This window comes from Mizuhopecten yessoensis, unplaced genomic scaffold, assembly GCF_002113885.1.
Source record: "Mizuhopecten yessoensis strain PY_sf001 unplaced genomic scaffold, ASM211388v2 scaffold10765, whole genome shotgun sequence".
Taxonomy (NCBI): Eukaryota; Metazoa; Mollusca; class Bivalvia; order Pectinida; family Pectinidae; genus Mizuhopecten; species Mizuhopecten yessoensis.
The window spans coordinates 690,462-716,192 of NW_018408710.1; the positions used below are offsets into that span (position 1 = coordinate 690,462).

The window sequence follows — 25,731 nt, forward strand, 5'->3', positions numbered from 1 at the left end:
TATGATAGTGCTTTGATCGTGCTAGGTGATCAGAAGGGGTTTATATATTTTCAGAATGTGTTGGGGTAGTGGGGTGGTTATGATCGCGTTTAGGTAAGTGCTAGGGGATTTGTAGGGGTTTATATATTAACAGAATGGGTTGGGGTTGTGTGGTGGCTTTGATAGTGTTTTGATCGTGCCCCCCGATTTGAAGGGGTTTATATATCTACAGAGTGTGTTGGGGTAGCGTGGTGGTTTTGATAGTGTTTTGATCGTGCCCCCCGATTTGAAGGGGTTTATATATCTACAGAGTGTGTTGGGGTAGTGTGGTGGCTCTGATAGTGTTTTGATCGTGCGAGGTGATTTGAAGGGGTTAATATATTTACAGTGTGTGTTTGGGTAGTGTGGTGTTTATGATCGCGTTTAGGTAAGCGCTAGGTGATTTGTATGGGTTTATATTTACAGAATGTGTTCGGGTTGTGTGGTGGTTTTGATCGTGTTTTGATCGTGCTAGGGGATTTGAAGGGGTTTATATATCTACAGAATGTGTTGGGGTTGTGTGGTGGCTTTGATAGTGTTTTGATCGTGCGAGGTGATTTGAAGGGGTTAATATATTTACAGTGTGTGTTTGGGTAGTGTGGTGTTTATGATCGCGTTTAGGTAAGCGCTAGGTGATTTGTATGGGTTTATCTTTACAGAATGTGTTGGGGCAGTGTGGTGGTTTTGATAGTGTTTTGATCGTGCCCCCCGATTTGAAGGGGTTTATATATTAACAGAGTGTGTTGGGGTAGCGTGGTGGTTTTGATAGTGTTTTGATCGTGCTAAGTGATTTGAAGGGGTTTATATATCTACAGAGTGTGTTGGGGTAGTGTGGTGGCTCTGATAGTGTTTTGATCGTGCTAGGTAATTTGTAGGGGTATATATATATTTACAGAATGTGTGGGGGTTGTGTGGTGGCTATGATAGGGATTTGATCGTGCTAGGTGATCAGAAGGGGTTTATATATTTCCAGAATGTGTTGGGGTAGTGGGGTGGTTATGATCGCGTTTTGATCGTGCTAGGTGAATTGAAAGGGTTTATATATTTACAGAGTGTGTTAGGGTAGTTTGACGGTTATGATAGTGTTTTGATCGCGCTAGGTGATTTGAAGGGGGTTATATATTTACAGAATGTGATGGGGTTGTGTGGTGGCTATAATAGTGGTTTGATCGTGCTAGGTGATTAGAAGGGGGTTATATATTTACAGAATGTATTGGGGTTGTGTGGTGGCTATGATAATGTTTTGATCGTGCTAGGTAATTTGTAGGGGTATATATATATTTACAGAATGTGATGGGGTTGTGTGGTGGTTATGATAGTGTTTTCATCGTGCTAGGTGATTTGAAAGGGTTTATATATTTACAGAGTGTGTTAGGGTAGTTTGATGGTTATGATAGTGTTTAGATCGTACTATGTGATTTGTAGGGATTTATATATTTACAGAATGCGTTGGGGTAGTGTGGGTAGGGGTTTATATATTTACAGAGTGTGTTTGGGTTGTGTGGTGGTGGTTTTGATCGTGTTTTGATCGTGCTAGGGGATTTGTAGGGGTTTATATATTAACAGAGTGTGTTGGGGTAGTGTGGTGGTTATGATCACGTTTAGGTAAGTGCTAGGGGATTTGTAGGGGTTTATATGTATTTACAGAATGTGTTGGGGAAGTGTGGTGGTTATGATAGTGTTTTCATCGTGCTAGGTGATTTGACGGGGTTAATATATTTACAGAATGCGTTGGGGTTGTGTGGTGGCTTTGATAGTGTTTTGATCGTGCGAGGTGATTTGAAGGGGTTAATATATTTACAGTGTGTGTTTGGGTAGTGTGGTGGTTTTGATCGCGTTTAGGTAAGCGCTAGGTGATTTGTATGGGTTAATATATTTACAGAATGCGTTGGGGTTGTGTGGTGGCTTTGATAGTGTTTTGATCGTGCTAGGAGATTTGACGGGGTTTATATATTTACAGAGTGTGTTTGTGTAGTGTGGTGGTTATGATTGTGTATTGATCGTGCTAGGTGATTAGAAGGGGTTTATATATTACAGAATGTGTTGGGGTAGTGGGGTGGTTATGATCGCGTTTTGATCGTGCTAGGTGATCAGAAGGGGTTTATATATTTTCAGAATGTGTTTGTGTTGTGTGGTGGTTTTGATCGTGTTTTGATCGTGCTAGGTAGTTTGTAGGGGTTAATATATTTACAGTGTGTGTTTGGGTAGTGTGGTGTTTATGATCGCGTTTAGGTAAGCGCTAGGTGATTTGTATGGGTTTATCTTTACAGAATGTGTTGGGGGAGTGTGGTGGTTATGATCGCGTTTAGGTAAGTGCTAGGAGATTTGTAGGGGTTTATATGTATTTACAGAATGTGTTGGGGTCGTGTGGTGGTTATGATCGCGTTTGGGTAAGTGCTAGGTGATTTGTAGGTGTTTATATATTTACAGAATGAGTTGGGGTTGTGTGGTGGCTATAATGTGGCTTTGATAGTGTTTTGATCGTGCGAGGTGATTTGAAGGGGTTAATATATTTACAGAATGTGGTGGGGTTTTGTGGTGGCTATGATAGTGCTTTGATCGTGCTAGGTGATCAGAAGGGGTTTATATATTTCCAGAATGTGTTGGGGTAGTGTGATGGTTATGATAGTGTTTTGAGTGTGCTAGGTTATTTGTAGGGGTTTATATATTTACAGAGTGTGTTTGGGTAGTGTGCTGGTTATGATCGCGTTTAGGTAAGCGCTAGGTGATTTGTATGGGTTAATATATTTACAGAGTGTGTTTGGGTTGTGTGGTGGTTATGATAGTGTTTTCATCGTGCTAGGTGATTTGACGGGGTTAATATATTTACAGAGTGTGTTGGGGTAGTGTGGTGGTTATGATTGTGTTTTGATCGTGCTAGGTGATTTGAAGGGGTTTATATATTTACAGAATGTGTTTGGGTTGTGTGGTGGCTATAATAGTGTTTTGATCGTGCTAGGTGATTTGAAGGGGTTTATATATTTACAGAATGTGTTGGGGTTGTGTGGTGGTTATGATAGTGTTTTAATCGTGCTAGGTGATTTGTAGGGGTTTATATATTTACAGAATGTGTTTGGGTTGTGTGGTGGCTATAATAGTGTTTTGATCGCGCTAGGTGATTTGAAGGGGTTTATATATTTACAGAATGCGTTGGGGTAGTGTGGTGGCTATGATAGTGTTTTGATCGTGCTAGGTGATTTGAAGGGGTTTATATATTTACTGAATGTGTTGGGGTTGTGTGGTGGTTATGATAGGGTTTTAAACGTGCTAGGTGATTTGTAGGGGTTTATATATTTACAGAATGTGTTTGGGTTGTGTGGTGGCTATAATAGTGTTTTGATCGTGCTAGGAGATTTGAAGGGGTTTATATATTTACAGAATGTGTTGGGGGTGTGTGGTGGTTATGATAGTGTTTTAATCGTGCTAGGGGATTTGGAGGGGTTTATATATTTACAGAATGTGTTTGGGTTGTGTGGTGGTTATGATAGTGTTTTGATCGTGCTAGGTGATTAGAAGGGGTTTATATATATTTACAGAATGTGTTGGGGTTGTGTCGTGGTTATGATAGTGTTTTAATCGTGCTAGGTAATTTGTAGGGGTTTATATATATTTACAGAATGTGTTGGGGTTGTGTCGTGGTTATGATAGTGTTTTAATCGTGCTAGGTAGGTGATTAGAAGGGGTTTATATATTAACAGAATGTGTTGGGGTTGTGTGGTGGCTATGATAGGGTTTTGATCGTGCTAGGGGATTTGAAGGGGTTAATATATTTACAGAATGTGTTGGGGGTGTGTGGTGGTTATGATAGTGTTTTAATCGTGCTAGGTGATTTGTAGGGGTTTATATATTTACAGAATGTGTTGGGGTAGTGTGATGGTTATGATAGTGTTTAGAGAAGTGCTAGGTAATTTGTAGGGGTTTATATATATTTACAGAATGTGTTGGGGTTGTGTGGTGGCTATGATAGTGTTTTGATCGTGCTAGGTGATTTGAAGGGGTTAATATATTTACAGAATGTGTTGGGGTTGTGTGGTGGCTATGATAGTGTTTTGATCGTGCTAGGTGATTTGAAGGGGTTAATATATTTACAGAATGTGTTGGGGTTGTGTGGTGGCTATGATAGTGACTTGTAATGTTGTGTGGTGGCTATGATAGTGACTTGTAATGTTGTGTGGTGGCTATGATAGTGACTTGTAATGTTGCAGTGGGTTGGAGCTAGTTTTGATGCATTGGATGTAGTTACAAACCTTATAGTTATTGTTTTGGTTGGGGTCGAAAGGTATTGGTCGCGTTAAAATGGGATGTTGTAGTTTTAATAGTGGTTGATCGTCGTGATGTCGGCTGAGGTAGACTTAATAGTGGTTAGTTGTCAAGGGATGTCGCAGTTTTGATAGTGGTTGATCGTGTGGGGTAGGGTATGCTTGATTTGCTGGGTATTGGTTAGGTTGTGGTTGGGATGTGGTAGTTTTGATACTGAATAGTTGCATTGGGATGTGATGATTTAAATAATGGATGTTTAATGTGGGATGTGAATGTTTTGATAGTGCTGGTTGTATTGGGGTAGGGTATAAATAATTTGGAAGGTGGATTTGGTTGTAGTAGGTTTGATAGTGGATGGTTGTGATGGTTTGGATGTATCTTGAGTATCGTTATAGAAAGAAAGTGAAAGACAAATTGCTTATTTGGAATTGGTAAGTTTGCCTAGAAATATAGTCTTATCATATGTGAAAGTACATGAAGCGTTCATCCTTACAATTATGATAAATGCTGTTGAAATATCACATTCACGTCTGACTCTATATAACGTACTGCCTGTGTAGGTGCTGCCCCCGTGTGGACAACGCCCTCCACATCGACGACTATCTCCATCAGTGAGAACTCGGGCACCGCTGTCTCTATCTACCAGCTGACGGCAACTGACGCGGATGGCGACAGTATAACATACTCGATATCATCCGGTTCGGGTTTCAGTGTCGTCGGTGATGTAGTCTATACCGATACGACGTATGACTACGAAACAACAACGTCATACGCCTTACAGTTCAGGTAAGTACCTCACGCCGTGACTTACTTGTTGAATGTAAGAGGGACTAGCTATATCAACCGAATTTGCAGAGGTATTTTTATTGTTTTTTTTTCTATGTACCATACAAATACATTTGTGAAGACTACAAACAACATTCTTGTCATAAACGTTAATATATCAAAAGTAACGTGTTTTTGTTATTTGATATATATTTGGTTAATTATGATGCGTTTTAGTGTACTTATGTAGATTGTACTGAACGAGTGGATGAATGACTCGGTTGCTTTCTTATAAAAGACATCGAAATTTAAAGTATTCCGGAACCTTTATTGCGGATGTTTAACCATCACTACCTATATACTTTCCATGTCCTATTTATCAACATTAACTTATACTTGATACAACTGTACAGTGCAACTGATGGCAGCACCCCTGTGACAAGTCCTACACTGACGATAAGTATAACAGACTACAACGACAACACACCCACATTCAGTCCTGCAATCTACTCCAAAAGTATCCCAGAGGCATCCGCTTCAGGTACGTAATATCTAATAGGGATCCGCTTCAGGTAAGTAGTATCCCAGAGAGATCCGCCTCAGGTAAGTAGTATCCCAGAGGGGTTCATCTCAGGTAAGTAGTATCCCAGAGAGATCCGCCTCAGGTAAGTAGTATCCCAGAGGGGTTCATCTCAGGTAAGTAGTATCCCAGAGGGGTTCATCTCAGGTAAGTAGTATCCCAGATGGGTTCATCTCAGGTAAGTAGTATCCCAGAGGGGTTCATCTCAGGTAAGTAGTATCCCAGAGGGGTTCATCTCAGGTACAAAGTATCCAAGAGGGGTCCATCTCAGGTACATATTATACCAGAGGGGTCCGCCTCAGGTACATAGTATACCAGAGGGATGCCACCAGGTACGTAGTGTCACAGACAGATTCGTTTCAGGTATATTGTCTCCCAGAGAGATGCTATGTCCCAGAGAGATCAGCTACATGTAAGTTAAACCCTAGATATTTCTGCATCAGGTACATAGGGTCCTAGATGGATCCGCCTGAGTTACGGTGTATCCAAGAGATATCCACTTCAGGTGCGTATTATCCTATAGGGATTTGACTCAGGTACTATGTGCTGATGTGAAGCAACAGTATACTGATTATTAGGTAATGTAATTGTCCACGTGAATATGGAATGCTGAATATCATCAATACATTGATTCACAATGAATATTTAAGTGAACGTATGTTGGGCAATTGAAATTAGCAAATGTCCAATGAGCTGATCGCTTGTTGTTTGGAAATAATTTGAAACTGATGTGTCGTAGCGTATGTGAAATATCTACTTGTATGCAACATTATAGTTAAAGACTAGTCAATCTGTAAAAATAATTCAGATTTTATTTAATCCTTGCATAATAGTCAATGATTCATTTTTTATTTTATTTTCATTAATAATCAATATTTGCGCACATATTTTGTTGGAAAATACATGAATGCAGATGGATTATTGTCCAATAATAAATAGCTAATAACTAATGCATAGCGGGCGTGGAAGAATAGATAGCAAATTCAAACAGACATAACGTATTGTTCCCAGGAACATCAATTGCTGCCTTGACCTGTACTGATGCTGACAGCGGTACTAACGGAAACTGTGCTCTCAGTATACAGAGCGGGGACGACGGCTCAGCCAAGTTTACTATTTCCGGTACCACTCTTCAAACAACGGCAACCGCCACTGACTACGAGGCGCTCTCCTCACAGAATTATATTTACAGCCTCGTTGTCATAGCCACCGACACAGCCACTGCCGGGTCAGATCTAACCGGAACTGCATATGTTTACGTCACAATCACGGGTACAAATGACAACACTCCTGTGATATCGGGTACAACACCGTCGTCCATATCGGTATGTTTATGTGCTATCTCTCAGGCAATTTTATGATCCATTATGAAAATATTTACGAATAGCACAACCCCTGAAGGACGGGGATTGAGAAAAGAATAAACAGGTTTTGCCCACTATATGTTGTAAGAGGCAACTGGTTTGTGATCCCAATGCAGAACCTGGGATTTGCGTTTGTGCAATCCACTCAGGGACTGAAAGAGGACCAGAACAAATCTTCTTTTAATGTTGAGATTTGAAAAACAAATTTCAATTTTGTGGGAAACTATTATGTTCTGTAATTAGATCGCTATCAAACGTTAACTTTTTATCATTATCTTTATATGATAGCTTTTTTACTGTTTCGAGTCGAGTTGGGTGACAGAATGGTTCAGAAGATGATAAGCATAACCCGACACAATTGTTTTCATTTTTACCCGAAATACACATTAATATCCCATTTTGTCAGAAATGCTTAACGGGCTTGTCGACATATTGCATATTAGGAGGTTAGTTTCTTTTACATATCGACGTTTTGATGCTTTGAAATACATTTTGTCGTCCGTTGTTTACCTTACAATGTTGTTTATTTGTACATCAGGTTGCCGAAAACAGCGCCGTGGGAACCACAGTGGCATCTGTACAGGCGAGTGACGCTGATGATGGAAACGACGGGGTGCTCACCTACAGTATTATAGGTTTGTATAAAGTGATATATAATAAAGTAAAATAAAAAAAAAATATGTTTTTTAAAATATATGTATTAAGGACTTCGTAATCGCAGGACATTAAGGGTAGTTGTAGAATTGTCATAATTGTTTCGTGTGTATTGTCATCCTCAAAGTAACATATGGAGTAAGTGGATTGTTTAACCTTTGTTTTTTTCATTGATTTTGCAATATACAAATACTTCATTTATAAGAGTTTGAGAGTGCCTAGGGTAATCCCGAGGCTATCACTGTCACACAAGGCAAAATTAAACCGAAAAAAAGGCATGGCGGCCAAGACAAACCGTTCGCGCATCGTTTTTGCGCGGTCACTCGTTTTTTGCACTGTCACATACACTGTCACTCGTTGCCAGGGAGATGGCAAGTACCCTTCTTTTGACTCAATGTTAAAGCGAATGTGACCGATTACAGGACTTTAGCTAGAGGCATAATGATGTACTATATTACCTCTTGTTCGTGGATGTTTATTTGTTCACTCTATTATAACAGATATCAGTAATTGGTTTTTATTTGCATTCCTCATTATATATACTTCTAATACTAAGATTTGAAGAAAATATCAATTTTGATGGAAACTTCAATGTTGGGGGGAGATAATTAGATCGTTATAAATTGTAATTTTTGTTATCATCATATCTATGATAACTTATTTTAAAGAAGAATATACATGCTTCCTTAACTAAAGTGTGATAGGATGTTTAAAAAGGTTATAAGACTAACCTTACATCATATGTATTATTTTTACCCGATTCACATAAGATCTTGCTTTGTCCGAAGTGTTTAGCGGGCTTATTTTCAACTATTTATTTAGTACATTTATTGTAACTGTTAACACCTTGGCATCTGCTTTTTTTACTAGATAGGAAATGTTTATGTATAATTTCGTAGGTGGAAATTCCGAGGCACGGTTCGGTATAGGAACTACGACAGGAGAGATATATCTGACACTGGCCCTGGACTATGAGACAACGACGTCGTACTCCCTCACCGTACAGGCTACTGACGGTGGTTCACCAACAGACAGCGCCACCTCGGCAGTCACTGTCACAGTCACCGACGTCAACGACAACACTCCTGCCTGTCCCTCCTCAACCTACATCTACAGTGTAGCAGAAACAGTCTCGTCAGGGGTGTGTACACGGGCACCAGCAATAACCACAGAACGACAAGATTTCTGGTTTCTTATAAATATATATCTCTCATTTCTCATTTCATTAGCATTGTAAGTTTAGAATTCTGAATGTACATGTGTTCTTACATTTAATTTCCAAAGTGGATTTCTTATCATATTAAATTTTGCATTCTCTTATTGATACTAAATGTGGTGTTTCTATACACATGTTGCTAGCAATACCTAGGATTTTGCTTCCTCGGGTCGCTATATATTGACCTACTGCCATTGTTCACACAGACGACCGTGACCACACTAGCTTGTACTGATGCCGATGGAGATTCCATGACGTACACAATAACTTCTGGCAATTCCGAGGGATGTTTTAGTCTGACAGGTGCTGTGCTGACCACTTCCTGCGGTATGTACAATGATAAATACGTATACACACCAATATTTATGTACATTGTATAATTTATATCTTTTAGATTGTTTAAAACCTCAACTCTTGTTACATTAAGTTAGCGTTTTCCTTCGGAATAATACACTTTTATGCGGAACAAATCTTTTCGAATCATTTGAAAAAATGTCATCTTTCGATCTTATTACAATAAGTCTTCATTCAGTATACTTTTTTTCCATTTCCGAGTGATAAAACAAGACAAACCTAACAAGAAAATGCAGCAAAGCTGCTGGACACCAAACCATTTTATGAAAATGACTTACTGACAGTCCACCAACCACGAGGGAACGGATCCTGCATACTATAATCTATTTCATTATAATCATATAAATTGTAAATGGCATTAATTGTGTTGTTCAGAATATTCAGTTCACGCTCAATATCTAGTTGTAACCGCACGTTTTGGGCCAAATGTCAATGATTTGGTAATAATGTCATCTTCTAAGAGAGAGAGAGAGAAGCCGGGGACATAAGACGATTTACATAAACTGCTGGAAATGTATACGTAATGTGGTGTGTTTGTAGAGGGACCGTGCTTCATACGGTATCATTTATAGTGCCACCTCGCAACATTCTCCCCAGACCAATTTATACTCCACCTGGGTTGTTGGAGTTGTATAGGCAGGAGAAAAACACTTGCTCTGCATATCCATGCATACGACAACTTCTGGGATCGAACCCCGGCCGCATGGAAGGCCGTTGTGTTAACTTTGACCACTCGACCATATTAGCATATGACATATTGTTCAGAACGACTTTAACAAAAAGGGACCGAAATTGCCCCTGTCCCAATATGGGGACATATATTTTGAAATAAAAGTCCTCAGCAGGCAGGGGTTTAGGGGGATAAGGTATCCTGGTTTAACACACACACACACACACACACACACACACACACACACACACCCCCCCCCCCGTACGAAGAAAACATAATAGTACACCCATTGAATAATGACAGGACTGGATGTTCACTCTACTGACAAAATGTAACTGTTAAGTTATGTAGGAAACAGTAATTTCATGTGTATGTGTGCCAGCTGTTTGGGTCTCGCCTATTTCATATTACAAGTGAAATAAATATAGCGTATTGAACGGGAAAACCATGAAATTTTCTATTTCTTACATTTCTTTCACGTTTCGCTGCGCAAATATTGCTACATCAGAAAAGCGCGGGAATGTATAACGTAGTTTTTGACGCCAAATTATAATGACGTCATGCTTGACAACAATACAAAGCGCCACTTTGAATGGGTTTTCACTGCAATTTTGCCGTTTGCTAGTATATCTGGTAAGATTTCCAGACAAAAATGATATTAATTGTGTAGTTATGTAAAAACAACAATGTATGCTGCAAAGGTAAACAGCTCAACCACTTATACTGCCGTCACTTCATCTAAACTTGAAACTGAAAATCTACGCAGAAATATAATGTACCGTTCAGATTGGACAATACTTACAGAGTGAAGTTTTTACTTGTGAAGATATAATATGTTTCGTTTATCTTCACTGCATTAAATAAATGTTTTTATTAAATAGAGAATTCATGATATTTTACAAGTAAACTGCAATCAATACCGATACGGTAGGGTTTACCAACATATTTTTGTAGACAATATGCGGCCTTAATTTCCCAGAAGGCTTTCACGCATGGGGAAGCACCGGAAGTGGACAAAGTGTTTACAGATCAAACCCCGGCGGCGCTTTGCGCCGCTTAGGGGTTTGAAAAAAAAAACTACCCAAACGAGAGATATCTTTACTTTAACTTTTATTTGGTATTTAATAGGAATGCCATTTTTTTTGTTTGTTACATTAGCACGGACATATTCATAAATTTAGGTTGTATAGATGATTAATTTATAAAAACGTAGATATCAGAATCATTGTCAACGGGACAAGACCTACAACGCAATCAGTTTACAGAGTAAGTACGCGAAAATTTCCACACACGAAAATTTCCAATTTTACAGTATTTTATACAATATAACCTCTTCCTTCTAGTTCTGGACTATGACACCGGAAGTCAGTCTTACACTCTTGCTATGGATGTCAGTGACGGAACCACGTCTAGCTCTGTTACTGTGTACGTAAGCCTCTCCGCCGCAAACGACAACAACCCGGCATTTGCCTCCAACCCTACCGTCAGTCTCGCGGAGAGTACGAGTGTTGGAACAGCCGTCACGACATACACTGCTGCAGACGCTGATTTATCACCCCATGAAGTTGTGTCATATGTCATCACCGCAGGTACACGGAAACTGTAGTTCAACTTGCATTTCACAGTTTCAGATAACTGCCTCTGAAGATTACGTTTCACTTCACAGTGTATTCTCCCATGCAATAATAACATGTAAACATTTCCTAAATAACCGATCCTGTGTTTCTCAAAATTTCAAATATATATACAAATGTAAGTAATACAGAGCAATATTCTTCTATAAGACGACTGGAAAAAGGAAACGTATTATCTCACGATGAGGTTCCGAGATTTTGTTCAAATTGCAGAATCATAAGCGTTTCCACAGTTCCTGATGAAAGTCAGGAGGCCGAAATTTTTAATCTGAATGGGTGATTGTTCATTTTCCTGTGTTTGTATCCAATCGGTTCGTTTAATCAATATCACAATGCACTATACTTGATTGCAAGACGTTTCAAATCTCTACATTCATTAGGGTTGAATAAACAATACAAAACCTAACTTCTGATTAAGTCTGGAGAACTATATTTGACTGAGTTCATGATTGACACACGATACAATAACGATGGTATTGCAGTAACAAACAGCGGGTCCAGTGTGTTCGCTGTGGATGCGACATCAGGCAGCATCACGCTGGCCAGTACGTTAGATTACGAGACTACCACCAGCTACGTCATCTCAATAACAGCTACGGATGGTGGAGGGACAACGGTATGAACATACTTTCTTCCTTTTTAATAAAACGTTTAAAATCTCGATCATTCTCTGGGTCTATAACACTTTCTATACTTTAAATACCAGGCATATTATTAAACCTCTCTGAACGCTTTTATGATATTTTTGCAGGCAACAGGTTCCGTCACAGTTTCAGTAACTGATGCAAACGACAACTCCCCAATATTCTCTCCATCAGCGTACGTAGTGGAAATGGCGGAGAGCACAGCAGCCTCAGCTACGGTAATTTGTTTTACGCCACATACAGAATTTGTAGTCGGCTTCCTTTCAAGAATAATACCTTTTATTTATGGCTGATTTTTGTTTAATTTGCATGTAACGATTATTTAAAATGTATACATGATTACGTACTTAATAGACTAAGAATAACACTGCTGTATATATGAATAGGTAACAAAGTACAACATTTTAACGTATCTGTAGGTCGTGACCCTGACATGCGCAGATGCAGACGCCGCGGATACTGTCTCTTATTCCATTGCTAGTGGGAATACTGGCAGCAAATTCTCGGTCACTGCGGCAGGGGAAATAACCCTTGCAGCAAGTAAGATATATATTCAATCATACATATGTCATCTTTCATTTTGCTATAGGCTTAACTCGCGGAAAAATACCTGAGAGGTAAGAATAATGTATGTTCTAATTGCTTTTATCGTGATATTCACATTACATATATTCATATATAGGGTAATTGATTTCCATTTGTGATATTTCGTTTTATTTGATACCTCTGTTAGTTTACTTTTCATCTCGATGTATGAGTAATTCTGCACCTACATACTTATTCGAAAAGTACCGAGCCGAATCAGCTGTGTATGCCTTCTAGTACCAAAATGAACAACGTGTCTTGAATACTACTCTAATGAAAGCAACTTGCACGTCAATATCTATACAAATGATGAGTATTTAACATTTAACAACAGATTTATGGAAGGTATGACACACTTATTAATGCAGTTAAGAACTAACTTAACAAAATATGATTGATTGTTGCAAGACGGAATAGTGTGAGAAATAAAACATGAGGTCAGTATTGCTAATAGCCGTTATGTGAAAAAACAAATGTCACTACACAACGTTAAAATTATGTTATTAAGACTATCTTCTAAAAGAAGATAGTCTTAATAACATCATCGTAAATTACAATCATCTTCATCGTAAATTACAATATTCCAGCCATTGACTACGACACGGAGACGACGTTTTACACACTGTCTGTGGAAGCGACAGACTCCACCACTACGGCTACTGCTACGGTTAAGATCACAGTCACTGGTACAAACGAGGACACTCCAGCCTTCGCCACTAACCCGACAGTTTCCCTGGCTGAGAGCTCCAGAGTCGGTACCGCAGTAACGACCTACACAGCCACAGACACGGACGCCTCGCCGCACGATATCACTACGTACGCCATTACGGCAGGTGCGTAACTCGACTGGAAGAAAAAAACGACCTATAGTTATTGCGTTTAGAATAATTTCTAGGTTCTGTAATATGTTTCTGTTTATAATATGGACCATTATATTTCATATCTCTATAATGTTTATCTCGTTCTGCGAAATCGGTATCTTCATCAGCTTATAATTCGCGATAAATTGTTTCGAACGTAACAGATCTTGTAAATACGTTTTATGATTGCAGTAACGAACACCGGAAGTGCCTACTTCAATATTGATGCCACCTCTGGTAGTATAACATTGGCCAAAACCCTGGATTACGACACAACAACAAGTTACCAGATCACGGTCACTGCTACTGACGGAGGCGGCCTTGTGGTAAGTGGTTGGGATCTGACTGAATTTTCTTTTTTTTATTTCATTTTAAACATTTGAAAACACTTCCTTGTTTCGGTAGCATAATGAAATATTTTTTTTAACTATAAGTGTCCATAAATTTATGTAGATATTATCCATCTACTGTTTGGAAGTATTGAAATCATAATGTGTATTACAATTTTTGTAGTAGATGCTGAACATATTTCTACTTTCAGCTTTTAAAATAATTTTGTTATGATAAAAGCATATCTCATAAAACAAATAATCATCAGGATAATATAATAAAAGTATGGATACTTTGTTTCTGTACAGGGATCAGGAACAGTGACGTTATCGGTCACGAACGTCAACGACAACACTCCGGCGTGTCCGTCATCTTCCTACACGTTTACAGTGGCGGAGACAGCTTCGTCGGGAGTAAGATTTATTTTCTTTTTTACAAATTAAGTCGTATATGCTAAACTAGCGTTCGAATATCGGTGAACTGATAGACGCCATCATAAGTTATCATCGGTAGATATCCTAACGCACTCTAAAACTATATGCGTTGTTATTATCGACGCAACCGTAAAGAAAGGCCCATGGATAATTCAAACTAATAGCTATATTTATATACTTGTTAATTTACAAAACGAAAAAATAGTGTGATTAATGGCGATAAATACAAAAGCGACAAATACAAAATTAGTTATAAAAATATCCGTTTCCGAGGGACGGAAGGCAAATATTTGGACATATAGACTGTTTCTGATAACGTGGGTAATATAACTAATATGTCGATAACTGTACCCATTTATTGACAAAAGATTCTTTTATTTAAATGTATGTGTTATCCTTCCAATTCAGACAACAGTAACAACTCTGGTCTGCACGGACGGAGATTCCGACACTCTAGCATACACGATTAGCTCCGGAAATGCTGACGCTTGTTTCAGCCTTGGAAGTGCCACTGGAGTATTGACAACGGCTTGTAGTAAGTAAACACGACAGGTGAAACAAGTTATACATTCAATCCTTTATTCATCCTGTAATCATGAGGATGAGGTTACATTAGCAGGAAGGTCATGACTTTATGGCAGACATTTGGTCAACCGCCTGTTTACGTTCGTGTTTTGATAAGGCACTCTTTTGTTGCCTTGTTAATTAGAAATCCATGAATGATAACAAATTCAATGATATACCTAGTCTTTTTTAAATGAGTGGGATCTGTATGTATGTCCATGCCACGATTAACTTGCATAATTTACGTGTTAAAGCCCTGGATTACGACACCGGAAGTCAGTCGTACAGTCTTGCTGTAGAGGTCAGTGACGGGACTCTGTCCAGTACAGCTACCGTAGACGTCGTCCTGTCTGCCGCAAACGACAACAATCCATCCTTTGCGTCCAATCCTACCGTCAGTCTCGCGGAGAGTACGAGTGTTGGAACAGCCGTCACGACATATACTGCCGCAGATAGTGACTTATCACCTCACGATGTTGTCTCGTACGACATTACAGCAGGTATATAACATATCTTAAATTCAAAATGCATCAGCTTTTTGAGTTCATAAATAATGATAACAACGTTTTATAACGCCAAATTTACTCCCCAAGTATGTGGTCTGAACATTTAATTTCCCCGATCTCTGTCCTATCCGGATATCATTTTCAACAGATTTAATGTAACGATAATGCGTGTTCTTTATCAGGAAACAAAAATCAAACCGTCAAGGTTTTTACATTATTAAACTACTTCGTTTCAGCCACCAATAGTGGAACCAGTGTATTCACCATAGACTCGACGTCGGGTAGTATAACGCTATCCAGTGCTCTTGATTACGAAACTATCACCAGCTACGTCATCACAGTGGTGGCTACGGACGGGGGAGGCTCAACGGTATGATTGAATTGTTTTTAAAAAAACATGAAGTGTATGCTATATTTTACGCACATTTCTACAGTGAATATACCCATACGTTTATATTTATATTTATATCATGATATAATATCGCATTTTGACGCCAAATTTAGGAAAATATTTGCAATGTCTTGACTCTCAAAGAAGTCGTATATTAGATATTGGCAGGAACACTATCATTATCTTATCTTGAACTGGAATAAATATGTGTTTTTGACGTACAAACTTATTTATATTTAAAACAAACATTGCACTAGATTGGTGAAACAGTTCCAAAAGTAACTTTTTTACTTTACTCGTCATGATTTCCCTAAAACACACAAAATATTATTTTATTAATATTCAGCTGTTAAAGCTAATTAGCGTTTATTCATGTATTTTTCTTAATATTTGAATACCATAGACACGCCAGCAACCAATAACAATTCAACGACATTGTGCCAATTTGTTTCCTTTTCCTTTTCAGGACACAGGTTCCGTCACGGTTTCAGTGACCAATGTCAATGACAACTCCCCAATATTCTCTCCATCAGCGTACGTAGTGGAAATGGCGGAGAGCACAGCAGCCTCAGCTACGGTAGGTCGAAATGTACTTGTATGGTTTAAAGAAGAGCAGACGTTTTAGAAAATTAAAAAAACAAGTTTAGACAATTAACAAACATAAGTTTAGAGATACAGAAGAAATTTATTATATCGAGTTTTTTAGTTTTTTCGTTTTAAATTACATTGGATTGGTATGTGCATGCACTTAAGTCGTTTATATACCATTGTTTAAATATATGTAGGTCGTGACCACAACATGCGCTGATGCTGACGCTTCGGATACTGTCACGTATTCCATTGCGAGCGGGAACACTGGCAGCAAATTTGCTGTATCTGCGGCAGGAGAGATAACACTAGCTGCAAGTAAGTTTTATATGATGTAAGCTCTGGAATACAATTGAGGATTGTTAAAGTAAATTCAAAGGTGCAATGTACCTTCTGTTTTACAAGAACAAGTGTGGACTTAATCATTCCGTTTGTTCCGAGAACTATTTTATTATTTCAGCGTATACGTTTATTTACTGGTACCTGTTCTACTTACCTCAAATCTTTTCGCTCATAAAGCATATATTTAAGATTTAATTTTGGAAACATAAAGAAGCTGTGGCAATATTGTTCAGCCACTCTCTGTTTAAAATAACAAAAATTCATAAATTCTAGCCATTGACTAAGACACGGAGACGACGTTTTACACACTGTCTGTGGCAGCGACAGACTCCACCACTACGGCTACTGCTACGGTTAAGATCACAGTCACTGGTACAAACGAGGACACTCCAGCCTTCGCCACTAACCCGACAGTTTCCCTGGCTGAGAGCGCCAGTGTCAGTACCGCAGTAACGACCTACACAGCCACAGACACGGACGCCTCGCCGCACGATATCACTACGTACGCCATTACGGCAGGTAAAACAGTGTTTTTTTAATGTTAAAATTGGAAATATAAAATGTTCAACATCACAAGACATATTATCGATTGAAAAGAGTTGTTTAGTATTTTTTTTTTTTTTTTTACGTATTAATGCATTTATTTTAATTTATCAAGCAATCAATTAATCAATATTTTCAAGTATCATTGACATAAATCACATGGCAATTTAAAATGAGCACTGATACACAAGCAGATACAATGAAATTTATATTTAAACTTCGTCGATTCTGTTACATATGATGATTACGTGAATGGTTACAGTAACGAACACCGGAAGTGCCTACTTCACCATTGATGCCACCACTGGAACTATAACATTGGCCAAAACCCTGGATTACGACACCACAACAAGTTACCAGATCACGGTCACTGCTACTGACGGAGGCGGCCTTGTGGTAAGTGGTTGGGGTCTGACTGAAATATTTCTCTTTTTTATTTCATTTTAAACATTTGAAAACACTTCCTTGTTTCGGTAGCATAATGACATATTTTTTTAACTATAAGTGTCCATAAATGTATGTAGATATAATCCATCTACTGTTTGGAAGTATTGAAATCATAATGTGTTTTACAATTATTGTAGTAGATCCTGAACATATTTCTACTTTAAGCTTTTAAAATAAATTTGTTATGATAAAAGCATATCTCATAAAACAAATACCCATCAAGATAATATAATAAAAATATGGATACTTTGTTTCTGTACAGGGATCAGGAACAGTGACGTTATCGGTCACGAACGTCAACGACAATACTCCGGCGTGTCCGTCATCTTCCTACACGTTTACAGTGGCGGAGACAGCTTCGTCGGGAGTAAGATTTATTTTCTTTTTACAAATTTAGTCGTACATACTAACCTAGCGTTCGAATATCGGTGAGCTGATAGACGCCATCATAAGTTATCAACGGTAGATATCTTAACGCACTCTAAAACTATATGCGTTGTTATTATCGACGCAACCGTAAAGAAAGGCTCTATCGAATTTAATGAAATATGTTTCATGGATAAGTCAAACTAATAGCTATAGTTATATACTTGTTAATTTACAAAATGAAAAAAATAGTGTGATTAATGGCGATAAATACAAAAGCGACAAATACAAAATTAGTTGTAAAAATATCCGTTTCCAGGGGATGGAAGGCAAATATTTGGACATATAGACATGTTGCGTGTTTCTGATAACGTGGGTAATATAACTAATACGTCGATAACTGTACCCATATATTGACAAAAGATTCTTTTATCTAAATGTATGTGTTATCCTTCTAATTCAGACAACAGTAACAACTCTGGTCTGCACGGACGGAGATTCCGACACTCTAGCATACACGATTAGCTCCGGAAATGCTGACGCTTGTTTCAGCCTTGGAAGTGCCACTGGAGTATTGACAACGGCTTGTAGTAAGTAAACACGACAGGTGAAACATGTTATACATTCAATCCTATATCCATCCTGTAAGCAATAGGATGAGATTACTTTAGCAGGAGAAGTCATGACTTTATGGTAGTCCTTTAGTCAACCGCCCGTTTACGTTCGTGTTTTACTAAAGCACTCTTTTGTTGCCTTGTTAATCAGAAATCCATAAATGATAACAAATCCAATTATATAAGTAGTCTATTTTAGTAGGTTATTGTGCCACATACATGTATGGGATCTGTATGTAAGTTGATGCCACGATTAACTTGCATGATTTACATTTTAAAGCCCTGGATTACGACACCGGAAGTCAGTCGTACAGTCTTGCTGTTGAGATCAGTGACGGGACTCTGTCCAGTACAGCTACTGTAGACGTCGTTTTGTCTGCTGCAAACGACAACAATCCGTCCTTTGCGTCCAATCCTACCGTCAGCCTCGCGGAGAGTACGAGTGTTGGAACAGCTGTCACGACATATACCGCCGCAGATAGTGACTTATCACCTCATGATATTATCTCCTACGACATTACAGCAGGTATATAAAATATATTAAATTCAAAATGCATCAGCTTTTTAAGTTCAATAATAATGATAACAACGTTATGATCACGCTAAATGCAGTTGTGTGACTGCACAACGCGCAAAATAGCGTACACACATCGTGCATACATCGTTCACACACCGTCCGCACATCGTCCCCACATAGCACGCACATCGTGCATACATCGTTCACACACCGTCCACGCATCGTCCACACATGGTGCGCACAACTGTGCGATTTAGCAATCGTTCGCCCCGTTGTGCGCTTCTCTCCGCACAACTTTGCGATTGGGTACAATTTGTAGATCAATATTACGGAATATAAACAATACGGAAAGCTCGTATGCAATAATGAAAACTGTATATTTTACTGTAATTTCTCATCATAGTTATGAAGATTATATACAGTTTTACCATTCGTGTAATACAGCATTACAGTGACTGTTGAATGGGTTTTGCTCCAATGTAACAGAACAGGTAAATAACAATTTGTTGAGTGACCAGAGTTTACCTGGCCTGTAGATGTACTTGACACATAGAGCTGATATGCAATACCGTATACACAACTGGACGTTTAATATTTGTTATTTGCATTCGGTTTGCGTATAGCTCCAATTAAGCGCCCCGGGGGGAGGGGGGGGCGGGGGGCGGGGAAAACCTACGGTCCAGGTACATGTACAAAGTGGCTTTATTTACCTGTATACGAGACTGTGTTGTAAATTCACATGTGTCGATTAAGGACGTTTAAAAAATACCGAAAACACAATTTCTAATTTTAAGAAAGTAAAGACATAAGGATAAGCTTATAGATGTAGGTAGAAAATAGAAACATACATGTACGTAAAAATCAAGCTTGTATGTTTAAACACGAAACCGTATATATTATTAAGGCATTTCTCAATTTACACCAACTACGATTGTTATTGCGCAACGTTCGTCCATCGTGCTCACAAATGTGCGCAAGCAATGATCGTCGAACTTTTTATCGTTCGCACATTGTGCACACATCGTGCACACATCATGCGCACACCGCACATCGTGTAACGTTGTGCGATCCCACAACTGTATATGACCAAAGTTTGTCGTTTGAACAATTCATGTCTCCGATCCCTGTCCTATCCGTATATCAGTTTCGACAGATTTAATATTAAAATAATGTGTGTTATTTATATGCAAACAAAAATCGAATAGTGAAGATCTTTTCATGTTTACACTATTTCGTTTCAGCCACCAATAGTGGAACCAGTGTATTCACCATAGACTCGACGTCGGGAAGTATAACACTATCCAGTGCTCTTGATTACGAAACTACCACCAGCTACGTCATCACAGTGGTGGCTACGGACGGGGGAGGCTCAACGGTATGATTGATTTATTTTTAATAATCATGAAGTGTATATTATTTTTCACGCACATTTCTAGAGTGAATATACCGATACGTTTATATTTATATGTATATCATATGATATCGCATTGTGACCTCAAAATTTAGAACAACTTTTTTGATGTCTTTTCTCTCAAAGAAGTCGTCTATTAGACATTGGCATGAACGCTATACTTTCATATTTATTGTATCTTGAACTGAAATAAACATTTCTGCTTGACATACAAAATTCTTTATATCTAAATACCTTTTACACCAGATTGGTGAAACTGTTCCCGAAGTAACTTTTATTTTACTCGTCCGTTTATTTTATTATTTTCCAAAAGAAAAAAAGAAAAAAAAACAACATTTCATTATTATTCAGGTGTTAAAGCTAATTATGTTCCAGACAATGTCGATCGCGTACTGCATTTTAAGCAAATTTTCTTAATATTTGAATACCATAGACACGCCAGCAACCAATAACAAATCAACGACATTGTGCCAATTTGTTTCCTTTTCCTTTTCAGGACACAGGTTCCGTCACGGTTTCAGTGACGAATGTCAACGACAACTCCCCAATATTCTCTCCATCAGCGTACGTAGTGGAAATGGCGGAGAGCACAGCAGCCTCAGCTACGGTAGGTCGAAATGTACTTGTATGGTTTAAAGAAGTGCAGACGTTTTAGAAAATTTACAATAGAAAGTTTAGAAATTTTACAAACTAAGTTAAATGATACAGATGAAATTAATTAGGTGAGGTTTTGATTTTTTCGTTTAAATTACATTGGATTGGTATGTGCATGCACCTTAGTCGTTTATATACCATTGTTTACATATATGTAGGTCGTCACCACAACATGCGCTGATGCTGACGCTTCGGATACTGTTACTTATTCCATTGCGAGCGGAAACACTGGCAGCAAATTTGCTGTATCTGCGGCAGGAGAGATAACACTAGCTGCAAGTAAGTTTTATATGATGTAAGCTCTGGAATACAATTGAGGATTGTTAAAGTAAATTCAAAGGTGCAATGTACCTTCTGTTTTACAAGAACAATTATGTACTTATTTATTCCGTTTGTTCCGAGAACTATTTTATTATTTCAGCGTATACGTTTATTTACTGATTCCTGTTCTACTTACCTCAAATCTTTTCGCTCATAAAGCATATATTTAAGATTTTAATTTTGGAAACATAAAGAAGCTGTGGCAATATTATTCAGCCACTCTCTGTTTAAAATAACAAAAATTCATAAATTCTAGCCATTGACTACGACACAGAGACGACGTTTTACACACTGTCTGTGGAAGCGACAGACTCCCCCACTCCGGCTACTGCTACGGTTAAGATCACAGTCACTGGTACAAACGAGGATACTCCAGCCTTCGCCACTAACCCGACAGTTTCCCTGGCTGAGAGCTCCAGTGTCAGTACCGCAGTAACGACCTACACAGCCACAGACACGGACGCCTCGCCGCACGATATCACTACGTACGCCATTACGGCAGGTAAAACAGTGTTTTTTAATGTTAAAATTGGAAATATAAAATGTTCAACATCAAGACATGTTATCGATTGAAAAGAGTTGTTTAGTATTTTGGGTTTTTTTTACGTATTAGGGCAATTATTTTAATTTATCAACAATCAATTAATCAATATTTCAAGTTTCATTGACATAATTCACATGGCAATTTAAAATGAGCACTGATACACAAGCAGATACAATGAAATTTATATTTAAACTTCGTCGATTCTGTTACATATGATGATTACGTGAATGGTTACAGTAACGAACACCGGAAGTGCCTACTTCACCATTGATGCCACCACTGGTACTATAACATTGGCCAAAACCCTGGATTACGACACAACAACAAGTTACCAGATCACGGTCACTGCTACTGACGGAGGCGGCCTTGTGGTAAGTGGTTGGGGTCTGACTGAATTTTTTTTCTTTCATTTTAAACATTTGAAAATACTTTCTGGTATCGGTAGCATAATGACATATTATTTTAACTATAAGTGACTGTAAGTTTATGCAGATATAATCTATCAACTGTTAAGAAGTCTTGAAATCACAATGTGTTTTACAATTTTTGTAGTAGATGCTGAACATATTTCTACTTTAAGTTTTTAAATTAAATTTGTTTTGATAAAAGCATATCTCATAAAACAAATAATCATAAAGATACTATTATTTGGATACTTTGTTTCTGTACAGGGATCAGGAACAGTGACGTTATCGGTCACGAACGTCAACGACAACACTCCGGCGTGTCCGTCATCTTCCTACACGTTTACAGTGGCGGAGACAGCTTCGTCGGGAGTAAGATTTATTTTCTTTTTACAAATTCAGTCGTATATGCTAAACTAGCGTTCGAATATCGGTGAACTGATAGACGCCATCATTAGTTATCATCGGTAGATATCTTAACGCTCTCTAAAACTATATGCGTTGTTATTATCGACGCAACCGTAAAGAAAGGCCATTTGAAATTTAATGTAATATGTTTCATGGATAAGAAAACTAAATAATAGCTATATTTAAATACTTGCACATTTTAAAAAAAACATGATGAGTAATGGTGTTATAAGTAAAATAAGCGACAAATACAAAATTAGTTGTAAAAATATCCGTTTCCGAAGGACGGAAGGCAAATATTTGGCCATATTGACATGTTGCGTGTTAAGTTTCTGATAACGTTGGTAATATAACTAATATGTCGATAACTGTACCCATTAATTGACAAAAGATTAATACATTTAAATGTATGTGTTATCCTTCCAATTCAGACAACAGTAACAACTCTGGTCTGCACGGACGGAGATTCCGACACTCTAGCATACACGATTAGCTCCGGAAATGCTGACGCTTGTTTCAGCCTTGGAAGTGCCACTGGAGTATTGACAACGGCTTGTAGTAAGTAAACACGACAGGTGAAACATGTTATACATTCAATCCTATATCCATCCTGTAAGCAATAGGATGAGATTACTTTAGTAGGAGAAGTCATGACTTTATGGCAGACCTTTGGTCAACCGCCTGTTTACGTTCGTGTTTTACTAAAGCATTCTTTTGTTGCCTTGTTAATTAGAAATCCATGAACGATAACATATCCAATTATATACCTAGTCTATTTTTAATGATTATCGTGTCACATATAGGATCTGTATGTAAGTTGATGCCACGATTAACTTACATGATTTACATTTTAAAGCCCTGGATTACGACACCGGAAGTCAGTCGTACAGTCTTGCTGTAGAGGTCAATGATGGGACTCTGTCCAGTACAGCTACTGTAGACGTCGTTTTGTCTGCTGCAAACGACAACAATCCATCCTTTGCGTCCAATCCTACCGTCAGCCTCGCGGAGAGTACGAGTGTTGGAACAGCCGTCACGACATATACTGCCGCAGATAGTGACTTATCACCTCACGATGTTGTCTCGTACGACATTACAGCAGGTATATAAAAAAAACAATGTCAAAATACACTTAAAGAAAAAATAATCTTCGATGTGGATAAAAAAGAACATATTTGAACCAACATATTTTTTCCATGAAAAAATATTTTGTTTTTGATTTTTCAGTGCTCTTCAGTATATACAAATGCATGTTCCAAAAGAGTATGTAAATAAAAACTGATGTACATAAAGTTCATAAACAATTAAATTATTCATAACTATACATATCGTTTTAAATGGGTTTTACGTATGCCACACAACCAGTTGTTAATACATGTAGAATCAGAATAGTTTTAAAAATCATAAAAATGAGACAAACATTAAGTAAAAATATTTAAACAACAAATTCATATTAACGGGGCCATAATGTTACTGTTTCAGCCACCAATAGTGGAACCAGTGTATTCTCCATAGACTCGACGTCGGGTAGTATAACGCTATCCAGTGCTCTTGATTACGAAACTACCACCAGCTACGTCATCACAGTGGTGGCTACGGACGGGGGAGGCTCAACGGTATCAATTTTTTTCCAAATGAATATGTACAATGTATAGTATAACCTGTTAAAGCTGTATGCTTCTATAAAAGTCACAAAAATGATCATAAACCGAAGTTAAATTAACTGAAACCGAACAGCATTGTATTTGTTGATTTTTGTTTTTACAGGCAACAGGTTCCGTCACAATTTCAGTGACCAATGTGAACGACAATTCCCCGATATTCTCTCCATCTGCGTACGTAGTGGAAATGGCGGAGAGCACAGCAGCCTCAGCTACGGTATTGTAAAATATGTAATCAAATATAGTAATCACAATACTCCGGCACATTTATGAAATAAGTTTGATATGAAATGTCATATGTTGACACTCGTTGTTGAACCAGATTCATTTGTTCAACTCACAACAAGGATATAATATAACGTGAAGCGCCCTAGGCTACCTTCGTACTCGTCTTTTACGTTTAAACCCATTTTGATTTTACAACTTTATGCAACATTTCTGTACGTGTGAAATTACACAAGATATACTATTTATCTACGAAACTTGTATCCGCTGTTCCATTTCGACCGCGAAATCCATTTAATGTAAAAAAAATCGGTTCTCCTGACTAATATTCCTTTTAGTAATGGTAGAACCCGTATGTTTGGAAACGTAACATATGCTGAACCATTGTATTTGTAGATCGTTACCACGACATGCGCAGATGCTGACGCATCGGATACTGTCACGTATTCCATTGTCAGCGGTGACTCCGGCGGGAAATTTGCGGTTTCTGCCTCAGGAGAGATAACCCTAGCAGCAAGTTAGTTTGAATATGCGTACTTTTGTAAAATAATAAAATTATCATAACAAGATTGGATCCCATCAGCTGTTCTAGGTTTGGAGAAAATAAAATCGACACTACTCCATATCAACGTAGTCTATATTAAATGTAATAATTTTCTTTCAAATATGAATAGTATTTCATTAAATTCTGTAAAAGTACAAAATCACGTTTTCAGAAGCGAACAATTTGTTTACCTCGGTAGCTCCACACTGAATTTGTAACATGTCATTATGAAAAAGGGGGGGGGGGGGGGAAGGATATACATAGGTTCTTTACGCTTACATTTGAATACAAATTCCAGGTTTACATGAGAGTC

At 38.1% G+C, this 25,731-nt stretch overlaps 1 protein-coding gene across 6 annotated transcripts in view; it reads left to right on the forward strand.

The window, feature by feature from the left end:
* The window catches only part of LOC110462255 (cadherin-23-like), a 71,176-nt gene that overhangs the window by 22,413 nt on the left and 23,032 nt on the right, over window positions 1-25,731 (forward strand). The window contains exons 2-27 of one of the 6 annotated variants that reach the window (XM_021516146.1): window positions 4,839-5,064; window positions 5,457-5,584; window positions 6,635-6,948; window positions 7,526-7,622; window positions 8,541-8,782; window positions 9,064-9,184; window positions 11,225-11,470; window positions 11,998-12,131; window positions 12,267-12,377; window positions 12,579-12,699; window positions 13,332-13,577; window positions 17,565-17,698; window positions 18,012-18,116; window positions 18,579-18,705; window positions 19,010-19,255; window positions 20,488-20,621; window positions 21,154-21,264; window positions 21,470-21,590; window positions 21,889-22,134; window positions 22,414-22,547; window positions 22,848-22,952; window positions 23,420-23,546; window positions 23,845-24,090; window positions 24,471-24,604; window positions 24,756-24,866; window positions 25,271-25,391. In XM_021516146.1, the coding sequence (XP_021371821.1) occupies window positions 4,839-5,064; window positions 5,457-5,584; window positions 6,635-6,948; window positions 7,526-7,622; window positions 8,541-8,782; window positions 9,064-9,184; window positions 11,225-11,470; window positions 11,998-12,131; window positions 12,267-12,377; window positions 12,579-12,699; window positions 13,332-13,577; window positions 17,565-17,698; window positions 18,012-18,116; window positions 18,579-18,705; window positions 19,010-19,255; window positions 20,488-20,621; window positions 21,154-21,264; window positions 21,470-21,590; window positions 21,889-22,134; window positions 22,414-22,547; window positions 22,848-22,952; window positions 23,420-23,546; window positions 23,845-24,090; window positions 24,471-24,604; window positions 24,756-24,866; window positions 25,271-25,391 (4,188 nt within the window). Of the gene's footprint in view, window positions 1-4,838; window positions 5,065-5,456; window positions 5,585-6,634; window positions 6,949-7,525; window positions 7,623-8,540; window positions 8,783-9,063; window positions 9,185-11,224; window positions 11,471-11,997; window positions 12,132-12,266; window positions 12,378-12,578; window positions 12,700-13,331; window positions 13,578-13,796; window positions 13,931-14,242; window positions 14,348-14,776; window positions 14,904-15,186; window positions 15,433-15,674; window positions 15,809-16,295; window positions 16,407-16,614; window positions 16,736-17,564; window positions 17,699-18,011; window positions 18,117-18,578; window positions 18,706-19,009; window positions 19,256-20,487; window positions 20,622-21,153; window positions 21,265-21,469; window positions 21,591-21,888; window positions 22,135-22,413; window positions 22,548-22,847; window positions 22,953-23,419; window positions 23,547-23,844; window positions 24,091-24,470; window positions 24,605-24,755; window positions 24,867-25,270; window positions 25,392-25,731 lie in introns of all 6 variants that reach the window. The other 5 variants (XM_021516151.1, XM_021516147.1, XM_021516152.1 and 2 more) reach the window with 5 other exon arrangements.